Source organism: Pan troglodytes, chromosome 8 (assembly GCF_028858775.2).
Source record: "Pan troglodytes isolate AG18354 chromosome 8, NHGRI_mPanTro3-v2.0_pri, whole genome shotgun sequence".
NCBI classification, from domain to species: domain Eukaryota; kingdom Metazoa; phylum Chordata; class Mammalia; order Primates; family Hominidae; genus Pan; species Pan troglodytes.
In genome coordinates, this window is record NC_072406.2 from 37425327 (window position 1) to 37444633 (window position 19307).

Below are 19307 nucleotides of genomic sequence, written 5' to 3' on the forward strand. Positions count from 1 at the left end.
CCAGCTCCCTTCCGCTTTGCAAGGAGGCTCAGGCACACGTGAGTGATTTTCCTCAACTACATGGGCAGGTTCCCTCCATGTGCCCTGCAAACAGCATTCTTTGGTCACCCCTCAGTATGAGGGGTGCATACACCAATGTCAGGCAAGGACTGGGGGACAAGGACTCCCTTCCCAGACTCCTCCTCCATTCCACAGTTTGACCCGTATTCCTTCAGGACTTATACCCCTAATCCCTGTACTTCCATCAAGTCAGTCACAAGGATTTAGGGAAGCTGATCATTTCTATGAGAGCTGGCAATGGGTGGATTAGGTTCCTTTATGTTTTCAGGTCACGTAAGAGATACAGCGAGTCTTTTGTTTTTTTTAAGAGCTCCAAGATGAAGGCCAGCGTGATATGAATTTCCTCAAACTGCCCACACAGTCTTTCTCCCCACCCTCTGGGGAAAAAAATCTGAGCCTCCCCCTCAGATACCTAAGAAGAAGCTGAGAAAAATCTGCCCAGAAGAGGAACAGCTGCTGAGAGCCTGCCTCACCCTCCCTGGCTGGCCGTATTTCCAACTTTGTTGCCTTCTTCAGTAGATCTGGGGAACAAAAAAGCAAGGCGTGAAATTTGAGTGTTCCCAAGTCTCTCTCCATAGCTGCCCGTGAGCAGTGTTACCTTTTGATTGAGGCACTCACGCTTGAGGGCCACATGAATAAATGCACGCCTAAGTGTGAGGATGGCAAAGACCAATCATGCACAGACTGATGGGAATTGTTTCCCTAAAATATTCCCCTGAGCTGCTAGAGAGGGGGTGATTTCCACGAGAGCATAGACTGATGCGGACTAGAATTGCTAGGACAGGGAACACCCGTGGAGGGCTGGCCATTGAGACACACTGGAGAGGAAGGAGACCATGGTGTGAAGTCTACGAATGAGAGTGAGGAAAAGGAAGAGGTGGGAAGAAGTGGTACCCAAGGATAAGGCTTTATGGAATCTAAGCATCCCACATTTACTGTTTTTAAAAATGAGCTTGAAAAAGTAGGGTGTCCGTCCTGTGAAATGGAATCCCACAGCCACAGGTCTGCTAACATTTGTTTATATTTGTTGTCAAAGAATAGCTTGATTTTTTTTTTTTTTTGGTTGTTAACATAACTTAAATGGAATAAAAGTATAAAGGAGCACCATGGTTTTCTGTCATCTCCTCTCCTCTTTTCTTTTTTCTTTTCTGAGACAGAGTGTTGCTCTGTCACCCAGGCTGGAGTGCAGTGGTACAATCATAGCTCACTGCAGCCTTGATCTCCTGGGCTCCAGGGTCCTCCTGCCTCAGCCTCCGTAGTAGCTGGGACTACAGGCATCTGCCGCCACCAATTAAAAAAAATGCTGCTTTTTTTTTATTTTTTTGTAGAGATGATCTCATCATATTATTCAGGCCGGTCTTAAACTCCTAGCTTCAAACGATCCTCCTCCGTTCTTGGCCTCCCAAAGTGCTGGGAATACTGGTGTGAGCCATTGCGCCCAGCCAACACTGTTTCCTTTCCACTTGGAAAGTAGTTTATCCTGGAAATTCCTGGGATCCCGACTTTTGTTTACCAGAGTGGAAAAGCTAATCAAGTTGATAGTTCCCCAGTATCTTTCTCCCCCAACTTGAGGACCAAACAGGTTGTACCTTTTCAAAAAGAATAATTTTTTCCCAATAGTAGAAAATAAATCTTGAGCAATAAAATTTATACACTTCACATTGATGCTTTTTAAATCTACACGCAAATTACATAAAAAATAGCATTTCATGCTGAAAACTTTCTAAAGATATATTCACTCCTCTGTAATAACTACTGGTTATCACTACGTAAAATACCAATACTTTAGCATACAAGAAAAATTTTAGATTAACTCAGGCAGTTTCTCACTAAAGTCCATAATATCTGCGCCTAAATCTGCTAATCACTGTAATTGAAGAAAATGCAGGAAGTATAAATCTCCTAGGGGGCAGTGTTTGTAACCTTTTTTAAAAAGAAATTACACCCAGAGTCTTTTTGATAGTTTGAAAACATGCACTGGAAACTGTTGCATATCCCTAAAAGGCCAACTTTTTTTTTTTTTCCTGGGGGCATGATTATTTAACTTTTACATTTTTGTTCTTATCTTTAAGAAAATCTCTGCTGGGTGCGGTGGCTCACGCCTGTAATCCCAGCAATTTGGGAGGCCGAGGCAGGCGGATTACCTAAAGTCAGGAGTTTGAGACCATCCTGGCCAACATGGTGAAACCCTGTCTCTACTAAAAATACAAAAATTAGCTGAGTATGGTGGCAAGTGCCTGTAATCGCAGTTACTCGGGTAGCTGAGGTAAGAGAATTGCTTGAACCCAGGAGGCAGAGGTTGCAGTGATCACACCACTGCTCTCCAGGCTGGGTGGCAACAGAGCAAGACTCATCTCCAAAAAAAAAAAAAAAAAGAAAGAAAGAAAATCTCATTCTTTATGACCTTTGCTCTTTGCTTTCTATAACCACTCATCACAAGCTAAGGGCCATAACTACATCCAGATTTGGCCTCCTGAGTCAGATCTGAGTGCTCTGTGGGAGGGGAACTATTAAGACAGCTCTCTTTTGTCACTTTTAAAATGATTTTTCTTTAATTTTTTGAATGGAAAAAATACAGAAAACATAATATAATAATACCATAAACAGATGTTAGTGTCTGTTTAATGTCTGAGAGGCAGAATGGTACAGTGGTGAAGACAATTAGCTAGGTAAGTCACACAACTTACTTCTCTCTGCCTCAGTGGTCCTCATCTGTGAGATGGGGATAATAGTAGTGACCTCATACAGAAGATTAAATGAATTAATATGTGGAAGAGTTTGGATCAGTGCCTGGCACATAGCAAATGCTATATAGGTTTTTGTCAGATTTTAAAGAGAAAAACATGTTTCCATAATTGCTTGAGCCCTCTTACACTTTTAAAGTAAAATATTGTAAAACCCCTGTACTTTCTTTCCCCATCCTTTGCCAGAGCTAACCACATGCTGGAGTTGGAGAGTGTAACTACCATGCAAATTTTGGGCTTCCACTATGCTCACAATGTATATTATTGTTTTGTGTGTTATAAAGCTTTACTTAAATAGGATCATACTGCACGTATCCTTTTATAAGTTTCGGTGTTCACTCAGCATTATGTTTTTGAGATTCATCCATATTGACAGATGGTTCTAGTTCATAATTTGTTACCGCTGTTAACTGTTCCAATGTATCAATAACCCACTGAGAACAAGCAGATGACAAACGGTGCTACAATGAGCTCCATGGAACAAGTGTCCACATGTGAGATTTTCTCTGTGATGGTCAGCTTAAAAGACGTAGCTAGGTATGGGAGGCACCTCTTCAACTTCATGGATAGGGTTCAATAGTGATTATGCAAATTTACACTCTCACCAGCAGTAAATAACAGGCTCTATTTTCCCACGTCCTCACCAGTACTTGAGGCTGTTATATTTTCTGACTTTTCTCTATGTGACGAGAATAAAATAGGATGTGACATTTTTCATTTTTATGTCCATAATTACTAATTTATTGGCCACTGGAGTTTCCCTCTCATTGAATTGCCTATTTATATCCATTTTTGGATATCCATTATTGTCTATTTTCTTATTGCTTTATAAATGTTCTTTAATTATTCTGAATGCAAATCCTTGGTAGAGCATGTGAGTTGTAAATATCTTCTCTCTGTGGTTTGTCTTCATTACTTTGTTTGCAATGTCTTTTGTAGTTCAAAATCCTCATTTCAATGCAGTTTAATTAGGTAATATTTTCCAGTATAGTTTATGATCTTTGTTTCTTTTTAAAGTCCTTCCCTGTACCAATACGCTGGGAGACAACACCATGTGGTGTTTTTAGTTTTTTGTTTATGCGAAGTTTTAGAGTTGAGCTTCTCACATGTATGTCTTTGGTCCATCAGGAATTGATTTTACTTATGGTGTAAGAAAGGGATGTATTTTTTACTTTTTCCATATGGAAAACCAATTTTCCTGACACTGTTTATTGAATAGTCATTTCTCTATGGGTTTGTATGACCTCTGCTGTCATATATCAAGCTCTCACAAAGTCTGTGTCTTTGTCTAGGCTCTCTGTTTCATTGCGTAGTCTTGTTCGTCCTATCCGTGTGCCAAGCCACACTGGCTTAATAGTGCTGATACCTGGTGGAGCAAGTACCCCCTCTTATTATTATTCCTCAAAATTGCCAGATTGATGTTATAAGTGGTTTTGTTTGTTTGTTTGTTTGCTTTGTTTTGTTTTGAGGTGGAGTCTTGCTCTGTCACCCAGGCTGGAGTGCAATGGCGTGATCTTGGCTCATTGCCACCTCATGCCTCCTGGGTTTAAGCAATTCTCCTGCCTCAGCCTCCCAAGTAGCTGAGACTACAGGCCTATGCCACCACACCCAGCTAATTTTTGTGTTTTTAGTAGAGACGGGGTTTTACCATGTTGGTCAGGCTGGTCTCAAGCTACTGACCTCAGGTGATCCACCCACCTCAGCCTTCCAGAGTGCTGGGATTACAGACGTGAACCATCATGCCTGGCTGTAAGTGGTATATTTTTATTAAACTGTATTCTCTATTTTTTCTAGTATTTCAGGTTGCTGTCGATCCTATATATTGATCCTGTATCATTCAGTTATACTGAATAGTTATAATAGTGTATCTGCAGGTTTCCTTACATTATTATATTGTCTATGAACAAGTACCATTTTGGCTATCTCTTTTTAATCCATATTGCCTTTATTTCGTTTTCTTATATTAACCGTGCTAGTGAGTTCTTAGGATGCAGTGACAGCAAAAATTCCAAATTTTAAAACAATCCTTCTAACATTTCATCACTGAGCCTGATACTTGTTTGAGGTTTTTGCTAAACATAAGAACATTCTTTTTAATTTTTAAATTACTGGTTTTTAAAAAAGTTATGAATGTGTGTTGGATTTTTCTTAACATTTAGCTGACTCTGTTAAGATAAGTGTATAGTTTTTTTATTTATATTGCAGAAAATTTCAGGGCTGGACTGTCTAATGTTAAACCAGCCTTACATTCCTGAGATAAATTATTTTGGATCATGATGTGTTTGTTCATATATTGCTATATTTGCTTTACTAATATTTTATTTAGGGCTTTGGATTTGAATGTAAAATCCCTTCTTATTCTATGTCTTCGTCTGTTCTCATGCTGCTAATAAAGACATACCTGAGACTGGGTAATTGATCAAGAAAAGAAGTTTAATGGACTCACAGTTCCACATGGCTGGGGAGGCCTCATAATCATGGCAGAAGGCAAATGAGGAGTAAAGTCACATCTTACATGGTGGCAGGCAAAGAGAGAGCTTGTGTAGGGGAACTCCCTTTTATAAAACCATCACCTCATGAGATTTACTCACTATCACAAGAACAGCATGGGAAAGACCCACCCCCATGATTCAGTTACCTCCCACCAGGTCCCTCCTTTGATATGTGGGAATTATGGGAGCTACAATTCAAGATAAGATTTGGGTGGGAACATAGCCAAACCATATCATTCTCTCTTTCTAATATCAAGGTTTATACTAGCCTTATAACATTAATTGATATTATAATATTTGATTTAAACCACAGCTCATCTTAAGTGTTAGAATTCAGATACAGTTATAGCATATTCGTAATTAGAATAGTGTTCCTCACAGCATTTTCTTATAATATTTTCTCCCTTAATTGTTGAGTAACCTTTGAGATGAAAACGAGGACTCAACTGATGTTGCTACAAGTTCTGTTGTGACTTTACATTATAGCTTCTTCATGGACAAGTTTCTAAATATCCATGCAAAGGGACAAGAAGACCTATTTGGAAGGACCAGGAGGATCACAGCACTGGAAATCAGCATCTTTCACTCAGTCTGAATTCCAGAAATCATCAATTGATTCTTTCAGCCATTGTTTAGAGAAATGCCTTGGGATGCTCATTTCAATGATATTAACATTTTACTTGAATCCCAATTGCACCAATTTGTCTGAAACAAAACAAAGTTAAAGGGGTAAGCCCCAGGGCTTTCTGTGGAGAATGAGTGCCTCTAAGCAGAACTCTGCCCAGTGACTGCCCTCTGTCAGGCGGTTATGGGGGGCAAGACTCTCTCACATATTACTTCCTATAGATTTAACTTTTTTTTTTTTTTTTTTTTTTGAGACAGAGTCTCGCTCTATTGCCCAGGCTGGAGTGCAGTGGCACCATCTTGGCTCACTGCAAGTTCTGCCTCCTGGGCTCACACCATTCTCCCGCCTAAGCCTCCAGAGTAGTTGGGACTACAGGCACCCACCACCACACCCAGCTAATTTTGTTTTTGTATTTTTAGTAGAGATGGGAGAGATGGGGTTTCACTGTGTTAGTCAGGATGGTCTCGATCTCCTGACCTCGTGATCCGCCTGCCGTGGCCTCCCAAAGTGCTGGGATTACAGGTGTGAGCCACTGCCCCCGGCCTAGATTTAACTTTTAACATGTTCTTTCAGGGTGCTAACATAGGTTTCCTCACACTTACGAGTCTTTAAAGCACTTTTTTTTTTTTTTGAGTCAGAGACTCAGTTTGTCGCCCAGGCTGGAGTGCAGTGGCACAATCTCGGCTCATTGCAGCCACTGCCTTCTGAGTTCAAGTGATTCTCCTGCCTCAAATTCCCAGGTAGCTGGAATTACAGGCGCACACCACCACGCCCAGATAATTTTTGTTTTTTTGTTTTGTTTTTTTGAGAGGGAGTCTTGCTCTGTCGCCCAGGCTGAAGTGCAGTGGCACCATCTCGGCTCACTGCAACCTCTGCCTCCCAGGTTCACGTGATTCTCCTGCCTTAGCCTCCCAAGTAGCTGGGACTACAGGCATGCACCACCACACACAGCTAATTTTTGTATTTTTAGTAGAGTCGAGGTTTCACCATGTTGGCCAGGATGGTCTCAATCTCTTGACCTAGTGATCTGCCCACCTCAGTTTTAGTAGAAATAGGGTTTCACCGTGTTGCCCAGGTTGGTCTCAAATTCCTAACCTCAAGTGATCCACCCACCTTGGCCTCCGAAAGTTCTGGGATTACAGGCATGAGCCACAGCACCCGGCCAAGGGCACATTCAAAATTGGAATTTAGCTTAAAATTATTATTGCCTGGAATTTCTCAGTCCTTCATAAAGATTCGTCTAGAGACTCTCAAAGTCTTACATTGTCCTCAAGTATCAGGTCACTAAGTGAAATAAAAAAAAATTGACAGATAGATCATTCTTGAATACAGCAAAAATTTGGTGTTTACCCAATTCAAGATAAAAACAGTGAAATCCAAGAGTAAAGTTATTCCAAATTTTTTTTTTTTAAATCCAGACTTTCTGCAGAGAATGAATTTTCTATTATCTTTTTCTTCTTTGCAAGGCAATTGTCATCATTCTGCTTTGTCACCTACTTTAAAAGCTATCCTATAGGAAGGGACTTAACAGCGGGAGAGTTCTCTCTGGGATTTGAGAAGTTACTGACATCAGAAGGTATCCTAGAGCCATTTGAGGAACACACACACCCTTGTTCAAATTGCTGCTGTGTTTGAAACAAAATGTCAGCTGGTGTTAGGTAAGAATTGCTAACTTCTAAAGAATAGTGTCATTTATAGAACCACTGCAGGGGTTAGAACACAGAGGGTGACCAGAAAACACCTCCAAGAAGAAAGAGATTGAGACTTTTTTGATTGCTTTTGTACTCCCGAGTTCCTGGCACAGGCATGGCACAAGATGGGAACTTGTCTAGTGAATTAATGAAGCCATTTCTACCGGTGCCTCTAGGGTACCTCTAAGTACGTTATATTCTTTTTGGGTGTTGTTTTTCTGTTTTGTTTTTTGTTTTTGTTTTTGCTTTTTTTGAGACGGAGTCTCACTCTGTCGCCAGGCTGGAGTGCAGTGGCATGATCTTGGCTCACTGCAACTCCGCCTCCCAGGTTCAAACAATTCTCATGCCTCAGCCTCCCGAGTAGCTGGGATTAGAGGCACATGCCACCATGCCCAGCTAATTTTTGTATTTTTAGTAGAGACGGAGTTTCACCATGTTGCCCAGGATGATCTCGATCTCCTGACCTTGTGATCTGCCCGCCTCGGCCTCCCACAGTGCTGGGATTATAGGTGTGAGCCACCACGCCCGGCCTCTTTTTAGTTTTAAATCATAAGACTCTTGAATACAGTCTCTTAAAGATATGCTACTGTGTTAACTGTACAGGAATCTTTTGCTTACCTTAAATGTCAATGTCTTTCCCATTTCAGATGCCAATGTACATTCTACCAACTCCACTGAAAGCTTTTATTTGAGCAGCCCTTGGCTTATTTCCTCTGGCTTCAAAAATTACCCAGTTAACTGAGTAGGATTCCTAACTGGCCAGTCCATTTAGCGATTTTTTAGATGAAAGTTTTAGATTTTAGTGCAGAAGTTGTCTTTGAAGATTATCAAATCAAAACATCCTTATTTTAGAAAGATGATACAGAAAATCATAAGGAAATCTGAGTGAACTTACCACCCTTCACATTTTGGTGTATAGTCATCAGGTATTTCAGGAGACTTAACTTGAACCTAACGAAACCAAGTTTCAGGCCCCTCTAAATATAAATGTTCACTTTCATACCTAAGTTTCTGTTTCAAATGTTGTATTCTTGTTCTTAAAGAGGCCACTCAAAATTGTGTAAGCTTCAGGGCTCACAAAATGTGGGGTCCATCACTGTCATCAAGGTGATTAATTGATTTGTATAAATCTAGTTCCTTTCTGTTTTATGATATGTTTTGTCATTTAATAAAATACAGTTTTTTCACATTGCCATATTCTCTTACAATTGCTTTTCGTAACTGTTTAGTGTTCCAGTGAACAGATTTATTAAATGAACTACTTATTAAATCAATCCCCTATTGTTGGAGATTCTCCCTCACCTTATATTATTCCTACAATTGATACTTCATTGAGCGTCTTGGTAAGGATGTCATTGTGCCTAAATGTGTGAAAGTTGAATTAGTGCTTCAAACCACATGTGTACTTTGGGGGCTTTTGATACATTGACAAATAACCCTTCAGAGAAATGGTATCAACTTACTTTCCCAACAGTGATATGTGGGAGTATCCATTTTCCCATCCCTTGTCAGCACTATTTATTGTATCAACCTTTGCCAATGTTGTAGGTGTAAAAACTTACCTTGTTATTTTAATGTTAATATTTTTCATAAGCTGAAAACTTATTTCCCATCAGAAAATGCTATAAGAATCCTTTATATATTTAAGGCATTAGCCATTTGCCACTGGTATTGCAGATGGTGATCTGCATAGTCCTAAAATGGATTTGGAGAAACTGAGGCATTCAGTTTATTTGGAATTGTCACCATCAGCTGCCTGCAGAAGACGCCCTTCAGGGAAAATGGTATTGCTATTCCAAAAGGCAAGCATACATCATATTCACTTGGCCACATTACAGGAATAATTTAATGTGTTTCAACTAAAGGTATCTGAGCGTCTACTAGGTACCTAACTCTGTACTCTATCTTACCGTCTGGTGTGGGAAACTGTATACAACAAACCATAATGCAGGATTAAAAGCCATGCTTGCAGCCAGGTTTGGTGTCTCCACCTGTAATCCTAGCACTGTGGGAGGTCAAGGTGGGCGAATCACCTGAGGTCAGGAGTTCGAGAACAGCCTGGCCAACATACCAAAACCCCGTCTCTACTAAAAAAATACAAAAATTAGCCGGACATGGGGGCATATACCTGTAGTCCCAGCTACTCAGGAGGCTGAAGCAAGAGAATCACTTGAACCCAGGAGGTGTGAGGTTGCAGTGAGCCGAGATTGCACCATTGCACTCCAGCTTGGGCAACAGAGCGAGACTCTGTCTGGAAAAAAAAAAAGTCATGCTTGCAGTCTCAACAAAATACAATATGAGCACATCGGTGAGGTAAATTAATTCCTTCATTCCTGATGAGGAAATGATGGAGTAGTAATGGGGGAAGATTGTTCAGAGGATTTGATGTATATGTGAAGCAAAGAGGTGGTGAGAAGTGCGTGGCGCAGCGTGTGGGATGAATGTGCACCGTAAGAGGTCCAGTCCCACTGCGGTGCCCTAGCAAAGTGGGACGCTTCGGGAAAATAAGGCAGGAAGAGGAGTTGAGGTCACATGGTGAATATCCTTGGATACCATGTTAAGATAAAGATATTTTAGAAGATGTCCCACATTCTGGAACTGATTCTGAGACGCAAAAGATAATGAAGATGTGTGGGCACAAGTGTGACCTGCCAACTGCACCCTGCTTTTTGTAAAATGTGAGTAAGAGATCTTGGTTAAAATCCACGTTCCTTTGCAAAGCCATGGAGGTGAAAGAACCCTTCAGTGTTCAGGCTTCTCAGGGGGACACTGAACATTGCAAGGTTCATATTGACACTCACTCTGGCACAGGTTTCAGAGCTCAGCACCTCCCCCTCCCACCCCACACCCCCATCCAGCATGTGGATCCATTCTAACCCTGTGATGGCATTCCCTTCGGTTGAGGTAAAGATGGGAATCTTTTTTCTGAGCTGCACCCAGCACGCTTCAACATCTTCAAGCAGATGGTCAGCCTAAAAGTGTGAGGATAGCTCAGGTCGCCCTGAGAGGATGCTTGCAGGAGATGGACAGAGCTAAATGCAGGATTGCAGGAGAAATATGCTTCAAGAAAGAGAGCATGGCATCTATGAATTTGGCAGAAGTGGACATATAGCTTCTGCCAAATGATGAGTTGTAACTTTTAGGCAAATTGTTTGGACTTTCTGAGCTTTTATTTCCTTATCTGTGAAATGGGGTCATAGTATCCATCTGACAAGAGATACTGTGCTGATGAGATGAAATACATACACATGGTTTCTGACATACGGCAGGCATCCTATAAATGCATTTCTCTCATCCTCATCCCTTCTTCATAAAAAGGGAGTTTGGGAGGCAGAGTCCCCTGGACAACCTCTGGGAATCTGGAGCAGCCAGCACTAACTTGGAGCGAGGAAGCCTGTGCCAAAGTATGCGGAATCTCTAGAAACCATGTGGGCTTTTGTTCATCATCGTGCCAATAAAACGCCATCGGATATTAAGAGAATTCCTTCTGAGTCTAAGCATTTCTAAATACCTTTCCTGAATTGAGAAAGCAAACTGTGTAAAAGCCAAGCGTGAAAAGACTATTCTGTTTGCAAAGGCATTTTTCCCATCCTGCCTGGCTTGTCACGTTCTGTGACTGGACTCATGCACCCAGCTGGCAGCTGCACCAGCCAGACCCTGAGGTAACTATAGTTTAGGCCCATTTTTTTCCTACTCCAGAGACTACAAATTCTATTTCAAGCACACGCATGTACAGAATGCAGATGTGGGGATGAAAATCAGACCATCTTCTGGGAGCGAGGCTGTGATACTTAACTGTAGGGACGCCATTAGTGGCCTTTCTGCAGTGGCCTCGCCCAGGCATGGCTGGGGCATGGACCTCAAGAGTGGTTTTGGCCTTTTGATGTACCATAGCAATCCCATGGGACAATCACCACACATCCCACGTGGGGCCAAGACATTGCGTGATCTGTGATCAGACAGGCTTAAAAGGTATTCTCCGCATTCTGAGGAATTTGTAACAGCATGGAGATTCTGGAAAACTAGTTCCCTGAAAAAGCTGAGGGTCAACACAGGGATGAGTGGAGAGGGGACATGGAGCCCTTATGCCTGACATGAAGGGGCTGCTGTAGTCAAGGAAACAGCCACTTCAGAATGTGTCTCTACTGTGGATACAAACCAAGGGCGAGGTTACTAGGCTGGTTACATCATCTAGCAAAAGCTCTTCTAGCTCAGATAGACCCACAAATGAGACATTCCTTTTCAATGACTAATAAATCATTCGTTTATTCATTCAACAAATATTTATTGAGAAACTACTATGTAACAGGTAGTCTCATAGGTACTAAGGATACAGTAGAAAACAACAACAAACTTTAAAAAAAAAATCCCTTAGCCCCAGTTACTTGAGAAGATTGCTTGAAGCCAGTAGTTTGAGGCTGCAGTGAGCTATGATCATACCACTGCACTCCAGCCTGGGTGACAGAGCAAGACCCCATCTCTTTAAAGATAAAAAAAAAAAAAAAAAAAAAAAAAAAAAAAAAAAAAAAAAATCTCTGAGCTCATGAAACTTACATGTTAGCAAGAGAAACTGATCATAAGCAATATCACTAATTAAAATATGAATTATAACATAGAGTAGAAAATGCTAAGAAAACAGACATAAAGCAAGTATAAGAGTAAGAAATAGTATGGAGAATGGCTACTAAAATTCTAGCTGAGGAGGCTAGGGAGGGCTTCACTGAGAAACCAACTTTATGGAGACCTGATGGTTTGGATAGGTATAGACCTAGATTGAAAATATTTCCCTCCAGGTTTTCAAAGGCATTGCTCCATTATCTTTTGGTTTCTGAAGTTCCTGTTGAGAAAGCTATTGCCTTTCTGATACCTGATCCTTCCTATGTGACTTTTTACCTGTTCTGGGGGCTTTTAGGATTTTCTGTTTTCCCCGTCTTCTGGAATGTCTCAGTGACAAACCTGTGTGTTGAGTATTTCATAAACTTTTACAATCTGCGATCTCATGTCCTTCAGTTTACAAGGAAAAAAGAACATTCTTATAATATTGTTTTGGAAAACTCTGTTTTTTCTGATCTCTTTTACCCAAATCTCCATTACTGGGGATCTGGGTGCTCTGACATGATTCTATGTTTCATATTGCTCTTCTCTCTTTTCCCATCTCTCAGTCTCTTTTTTCGGAGGGGAGGTGGCTTCCACTTTCTGAGATTGCGTCAACTTTTTCTTCTTCACTGAATTTTAAAATTCTGCTCTCATGGTTCCTAGAGACTGATCTTATCCTCCAAATGCTCCCCCTTTTTCTGGACTGTTTGTTCTCTTCCGAGTTTCTTTTTCCTGTTTCTTTGGGTGTTTTCATTTGTGTTAGAAGCTTCTATAAAAATGTTTGTGACATCTTGGGAGTCAGTTAATGTAAGAGGGAGGCACGGTTGTAATTTTGGGAAGTTTTATATGTGGGTCTGGCTGCTTCGCTATGGGGTGACCAGACAGAATCTGAATATGACCCTCAAAAATCTGTTTGTCAGGCCAGACATGGTAGCTCATGGCTGTCATCCCAGAACTTTGGGAGTCCGAGGTGGTCAGATCACTTGAGCTCAGGAGTTTAAAACCAGCCTAGGCAACATGGCAAAATCCCATCACTAAAAAAAATATACAAAAAATTAGCTGGGTGTAGTGGTTCTCTCCTATGGTCCCAGGTACTCAGAGGGCTGAGGTGGGAGGATAGCTTGAATTCATGAGGTTGGGGCTGCAGTGAGCCCTGATCATGTCACTGCACTCCAGCCTAGGCAACAGAGCAAGGCAAGACTCAGTCTCTCACATACACACAAAAGTTTGTCTCTTCTCATGGGTCATTCAGCATTCCTAGAGGGGACCCTCCAGTGTCCTGACTAAGGGGCTGGCTCCTTTGCCAGCATTCGGTCGAGGGCATATCAGCCCCTTCCCCTATGCTTGGTCAGCCAGAATCCAGTGTGTTTGATGTGGACTCTTCCATCTTCTGTGGATGTGATGGGTGGCTACCTGGCTGAGTGGGGTGGGAAGAGAGATGGACATTTGCTACATCAGTGGTCCCTAGCCTTTTTGGCACCAGGGACCGGTTTTGTGGAAGACAATTTTTCCATGGACAGGGTTAGGGGGAGATGGTTTCGGGATGATTCAAACGCATTACATTTAGCATGCACTTTATTTCTATTATTATTGCATTGTAATATATAATGAAATAATTATACAACTCACCATAATGTAGAATCAGTGAGCTTGTTTTCCTGTAACTAGTCAGTCCCATCTGGAGGTGATGAGTGACAGTGACAGATCATCAGGCATGGGATTCTCTTAAGGCGCATGCAACTTAGATCCCTCACCATGCAGAGTTCACAGTAGGGTTCACACTCCTATGAGAATCTTATGCTGCCGCTGATCTGACAGGAGGTGGAGCTCAGACAGTGATTCGAGCAATAGGGAGCAGCTGTAAATACAGATGAAGATTCCCTCGCTCAGCCATGGCTCACTTCCTGCTATGTGGCCCAGTTCCTAACAAGCCAAGGACTGGTACTTGTTTGTGGCCTGAAGGCTGGGGACCTTTGTGCTACACCATTTTAAAATCAAGTTCAGTCAGGCATCATGCATTCAACTCACTCTGCATTTCTACCTTAAGAAGGGTTGGGAGCCTCATTTCCTGAGTTTCCCTGGCTCTGTGTGTTTTATGTTGAGTTATTCCCTTGAAGGTTTAGGTATCAGCTTGCTCTTGTCTACTGTTAGTTCCTCTCTCATTCCCTTACTTCTTTGATGTATGCTTTTGTATCCCTTATTGTCACTTTAATGGAATTTCTGGAGGAAGCAGAGACAAATGTATTACATGGGCTGCCATATTGAACCGGAATTCATTCTTTTCTCTTTTGAGTCTCCCTTTCCAAAGCTTACTCCAGTGGTAGTAGTTCACCCCCAGTAGATTCTTACAAAAAGCAAGACTCAAATTCAGTGTCAGGATTGTGGATATCCTGTTTCAGTTATCTGTTTCCGAATAACAAATCACCCTAAGCATAGTGACTTCACATGACAGTCATTTATTTGCTTATCATTCTGCAATTTGGACAGTGCTTGGAGGGGCCATCTCATATCTGCTGGCATCAGCTGGGGTAGCTCACCTGGGGCTGGGGAGACCACTCCCAAGATGGCTCATCCACATAACCTCAGTGGTTCCAGCTGTAAAATGGGTGCTTAGATGGGGTGGTTCTTCAGCATGTGACCTCCCTTGTGGCTGGGTTGGACTCTTCAGAAGCTGAGTTCTGAAAGGAAACATCCCCAAACCAAGCTCACCAAGAGGACAAACTCCAGGGTGCAAACACATATCAAGCTTTCCTTTTGCATCCCACTTGCTAATATCCCATTGGCCAAAGCAAGTCACACAGCCAAGCCCAGAATCAACATGGAACAGAGCTGCTCTCCACAGATGGGTGAGTGCTAGGAGGCAGGGTGCACTGGGGCCCACATACCCCCTGGGAACTCTGGGATCCTGTGCTTTTTCCATTTTATTTCTGAAACATTGAGGTGCCGGATTCTAGCACGATATGAACATTCAATAAATATGTATTAGAACCACAGAAATCTTGTTGCATTTCCACTGAAAATGTTTCTGAATGGACTAGACAGATTGAAGCTATGTAGCTTACCCATGGCTATAATGATTGTGTTCCTAGTTAATGAAAGACATGAAAAAAAATCACTCTATGAGGTCAGATTTCTAAATATACCTTTCCAAGGAATTAAGTATCGTCCTTTTTTTTTTTTTTTTTTAAGATGGAGTCTTACTCTATCGCCCAGGCTGGAGTGCAGTGGCGTGATCTCAGCTCACTGTAACCTCCCAGGTTCAAGCAATTCTCTTGCCTCAGCCTCCCGAGTAGCTGGGATTACAGGCATGTGCCACCACACCCAGCTAATTTTTGTATTTTTAGTAGAGATGGGGTTTCACCATGTTGGCCAGACTGGTCTGAAACTCTTGACCTTAAGTGATTCGCCTGCCTCAGCCTCCCAAAGTGCTGGGATTACAGGCGTGAGTCACCACGCCTGGCCAAGTATTGTCTTTTGCTTTAGGCTACCAGAGGTTTGCTTCTTGCATGTTTGTTTTTGAGTCAGGGTCTCACTCTATTACTTAGGCTGGAGTGCAGTGGCGCAATCATAGCTCACTGCAGCCTGCAACTCTGAGGCTCAAGTGATCTTCCCACCACAGCCTCCTGAGTAGCTGAGACTACAGTCATGTGCCACCACACCCAGCTAATTTTTTTTTCCAAAGAGATGGGATCTTGCTACATTGCCCAGGCGGGTCTCGAACTCCTGGCCTCAAGCAATCCTCTTGCCATGGCCTCCCAAAGCACTGGGATTACAGGCATAAGCCATTGCACCCAGCCCTTGAATTTTTGAAAATTAGGCTCTTTAACACCTGCTTGGACTTCAAAGAATGAAGGTGAGTACTTACACAATAACCAAACAGTGCATTCCTTGGAAATTCCAAACCTAGATCTCTTGTTACATGCTTGCCAAGCTTGTCCTGAACGTTCCTAAGTGCAGCAGGAAAGAAGTGGCTCAGCTTGTGCTATGTGTCCCCTGAGTCTTGACCTGTGACTAATAACTGTTTCCTTTGTGTGCAGGGGTTCTCTATCTCCAGTATGGAGATGAAACCAAGCAGCTCAGGATGCCGAATGAAATCACAAGTGCAGACACAATCCGTGCTCTCTTCGTAAGTGCCTTTCCACAGCAGCTCACCATGAAAATGCTGGAATCGCCCAGTGTCGCCATTTACATCAAAGATGAAAGCAGAAATGTCTATTATGAATTAAATGATGTAAGGTAAGTTGTCACATCATTTTTTGCCTGCCATTTTGCCTTAGAGTTTTTTTTGGGTTTTTTTTGTTTTGTTTTTGAGGGGTTTTTTTTTTACCACTATATTGCATTTAGAATGTTTTTTTGTTTTTTGTTTTTTGTTTTTTTTTTGGTCCATCATATCCCTTTCATAGAGTTTATACCAAATTCTAATTTCTTTATATCCTAGTGAAGAAAGCAGATTCATTATCCTGATTGGTTGGGCTTATTTCACCCAGTCAGATGATTTCACTATCTCGTTTTCTACAATTCATTTACAGGGTATAGCTTATAAAAATGAGGACAAATTTCTCCCCCACAGATTTTTGAATGCTACATCTGAAAAGAACATTAGAAATGATTCAGTCCACCATTTTATCTAAGGGTTAGGGAAACTAAGGCCCAAAAAGGTAGCGGAGAGACCTGATCAAGGTCATAAGAGTTGTAGGCAGTACTTCATTCATATTGGAACTTTCCCAATTCCCTCTCAAGTGTTCTTTCCTCCATAGAAAGACCCTGTGGACATTTTAGGTAATGATCCCACTGGGTCGTTATTTACACATAACAAGTTAGAATAAAAGCAGTGGGCTCTGTATTATTTTCCATAAGAAAAGAGACTGAGAAGCATCTTCACTTTCCATTCATTTCTTAAAGAGTTGTCCTTTACCCAAAGATCTTACTTTCCAGGTGGCCTTTCCCCAGGGCCCCCAGTTGAATATCCTCCAAAATTAAGCTAAATGGACTCCTGCTATTGATGGGATTGAGAGTCAGTTAGAAACAAAAGCATCTCTCTCTCCCTCTCTCTCTCTCTTTTTTTTTTTTTTTTTTTTTTTTATGAGACAGTCTTGCTCTTTCGCCCAGGCTGGAGTACAATGGTGCGATCTCCGTTTACTGTAACCTCCGCCTCCTGGGTTCAAGCGATTCTCCTGCCTCAGCCTCCCAAGTAGCTGGGATTACAGGCGCCCGCCACCAGGCCCAGCTAATTTTTTTCTATTTTTAGTAGGTACGGGGTTTTACCACGTGGGTCAGGCTGGTCTCAAACTCCTGACCTCAGGTGATCTACCTGCCTTGGCCTCGCAAAGTGCTAGGATTACAGGTGTGAGCCACCGTGCCTGGCCTCATCTCTCTTTTTTTGAAGACAGGGTCTTGCTCTGTCACCCAGGCTGGACCTCAGTGGCACGATCATGTCTCAGTGCAGCCTCGACCTTCTGGGCTCAAATGATCCTCCCACCTCTGCCTTTCGAGTAGCTGGCACTACCGGCACATGCCACCACATCTGGCTAATTTTTAATCTTTTGTAGAGACAGAATCTCCCTATGTTGCCCAGGCTGGTCTGAAACTCCTGAGGCAAGCAATCCTCTAGTCTCGGACTCCCAAATGGTTGGGATTATAGGCGTGGGCCACCACACCTGGCTCAAAAGCATCTTTATTGTCATTTTGGTGTCATGTATACAGTAGAAAGAACTCATTTGATCTGTTCCAACCAAACAACCTGGAAAACAGGACTTAGATCAACACAAGCAATCAGTTGCTAGTATGGTCTCTAAACATTTTAGAACTCCACAGATTATTTAGTGACTAATCCAGCCATTTCATTTTATGGAACCAGAAACTCAGACGCATAAAATTTGAGGGACTTATTCAAAAGCACACAGCCAGCTAAGTACCAAGCTCTGCCCCAAATATGGCTGTTCACACTTCTTGGTCAAGAACTTTTTGATTCCTTCGAATGTTCCCTCACCAAATCACTGGAGGCAGAACTTGGGGTTTCTGAGTCCACACCCTGGGGGAATAGCAAGTTGCCCTGTTTCTTCATCATGGAATTAATGGGTACCACTTTTAAAAAATATGCCTCTAGTGCATAATAAATGTAAACTGATCTGTATCTACCAATGATCACAAATGACATATTTAGGCATGTGCCCAGGTGTATGAGTAATTTAGAACTTTCAAAGTTTGACACATGCCTCAAGGTATAGATACTACATCTGTTTCACAACCTTACAGCTTTTTAAAAATGTATTTAAATATTCATGGGTACCCAAAAATTCATGTTTGTTTTTAAACTAAATTATTAATCAAGCTGTCACCAAAAGAAATTTTTTGCATTCACAAAGCGTAAACTTGAAACATGAAATAATCACATTATATTTAAAGACAATGTTTGTAGTAATATAATCCCACGTACTGTTTTTACATGGAGCTGCCAGTTACAACAATCATCTTACATTTCTGCCTTTGCAATTAGAGGAATTGAAGGACACAGTAATAGCAAGTAAACATGCAACTTAGGGAAGCCACACTTGATTATGGAGCTCAAGGCTGATGAGGTTATTATGAGTAATTGGGCCTCACTGTCTTGCAGCCTGTGCAAGGATTTTTATATTACAATGAGTCACCATTTTCTAGAGCTTTTCTCAAGCTTCAAAGTATGGCTACTTTGCCTTCTTTTTTACATTGTTTGGGAAAGTCGAGAAGTAGTCACAAAATAAAAGAAATGAGAGGGAGGAAAAAGAAGAAAAGGTCATGATTCTCCTTAATGGAAATCTAGTTGATAAAATAAATGAAACCATCAGTCAATATGTTGATATTTGTGAAAATGATGATCTTGTTGATCCGTAAGTTGTAGTAAGGATAGCCTAACTTTTTTTTTTTTTTGAGACAGAATTTCACTCTGTCGCCCAGGTTGGAGTGCAGTGGCATGATCTCAGTTCACTGCAGCCACCACCTCCTGGGTTCAAGCAATTCTCATGCCTCAGCCTCCCGAGTAGCTGGGACTACAGGTGTGCGCCACCACGCCAGGCTAATTTTTGTATTTTTAGTAGAGATGGGGTTTCACCATGTTGGCCAG

The 19307-nt window shown here is 41.8% G+C and overlaps 1 protein-coding gene across 35 annotated transcripts in view; it reads left to right on the forward strand.

The window, feature by feature from the left end:
* KIAA1217 overlaps positions 1-19307 on the forward strand; it is an 854498-nt gene that overhangs the window by 724072 nt on the left and 111119 nt on the right. For all 35 annotated transcript variants that reach the window (XM_063781488.1, XM_063781487.1, XM_063781489.1 and 32 more), the window contains one exon: positions 16246-16444. In XM_063781488.1, coding sequence (XP_063637558.1) covers positions 16246-16444 — 199 coding nt within the window. The remainder of the gene's footprint in view (positions 1-16245; positions 16445-19307) is intronic.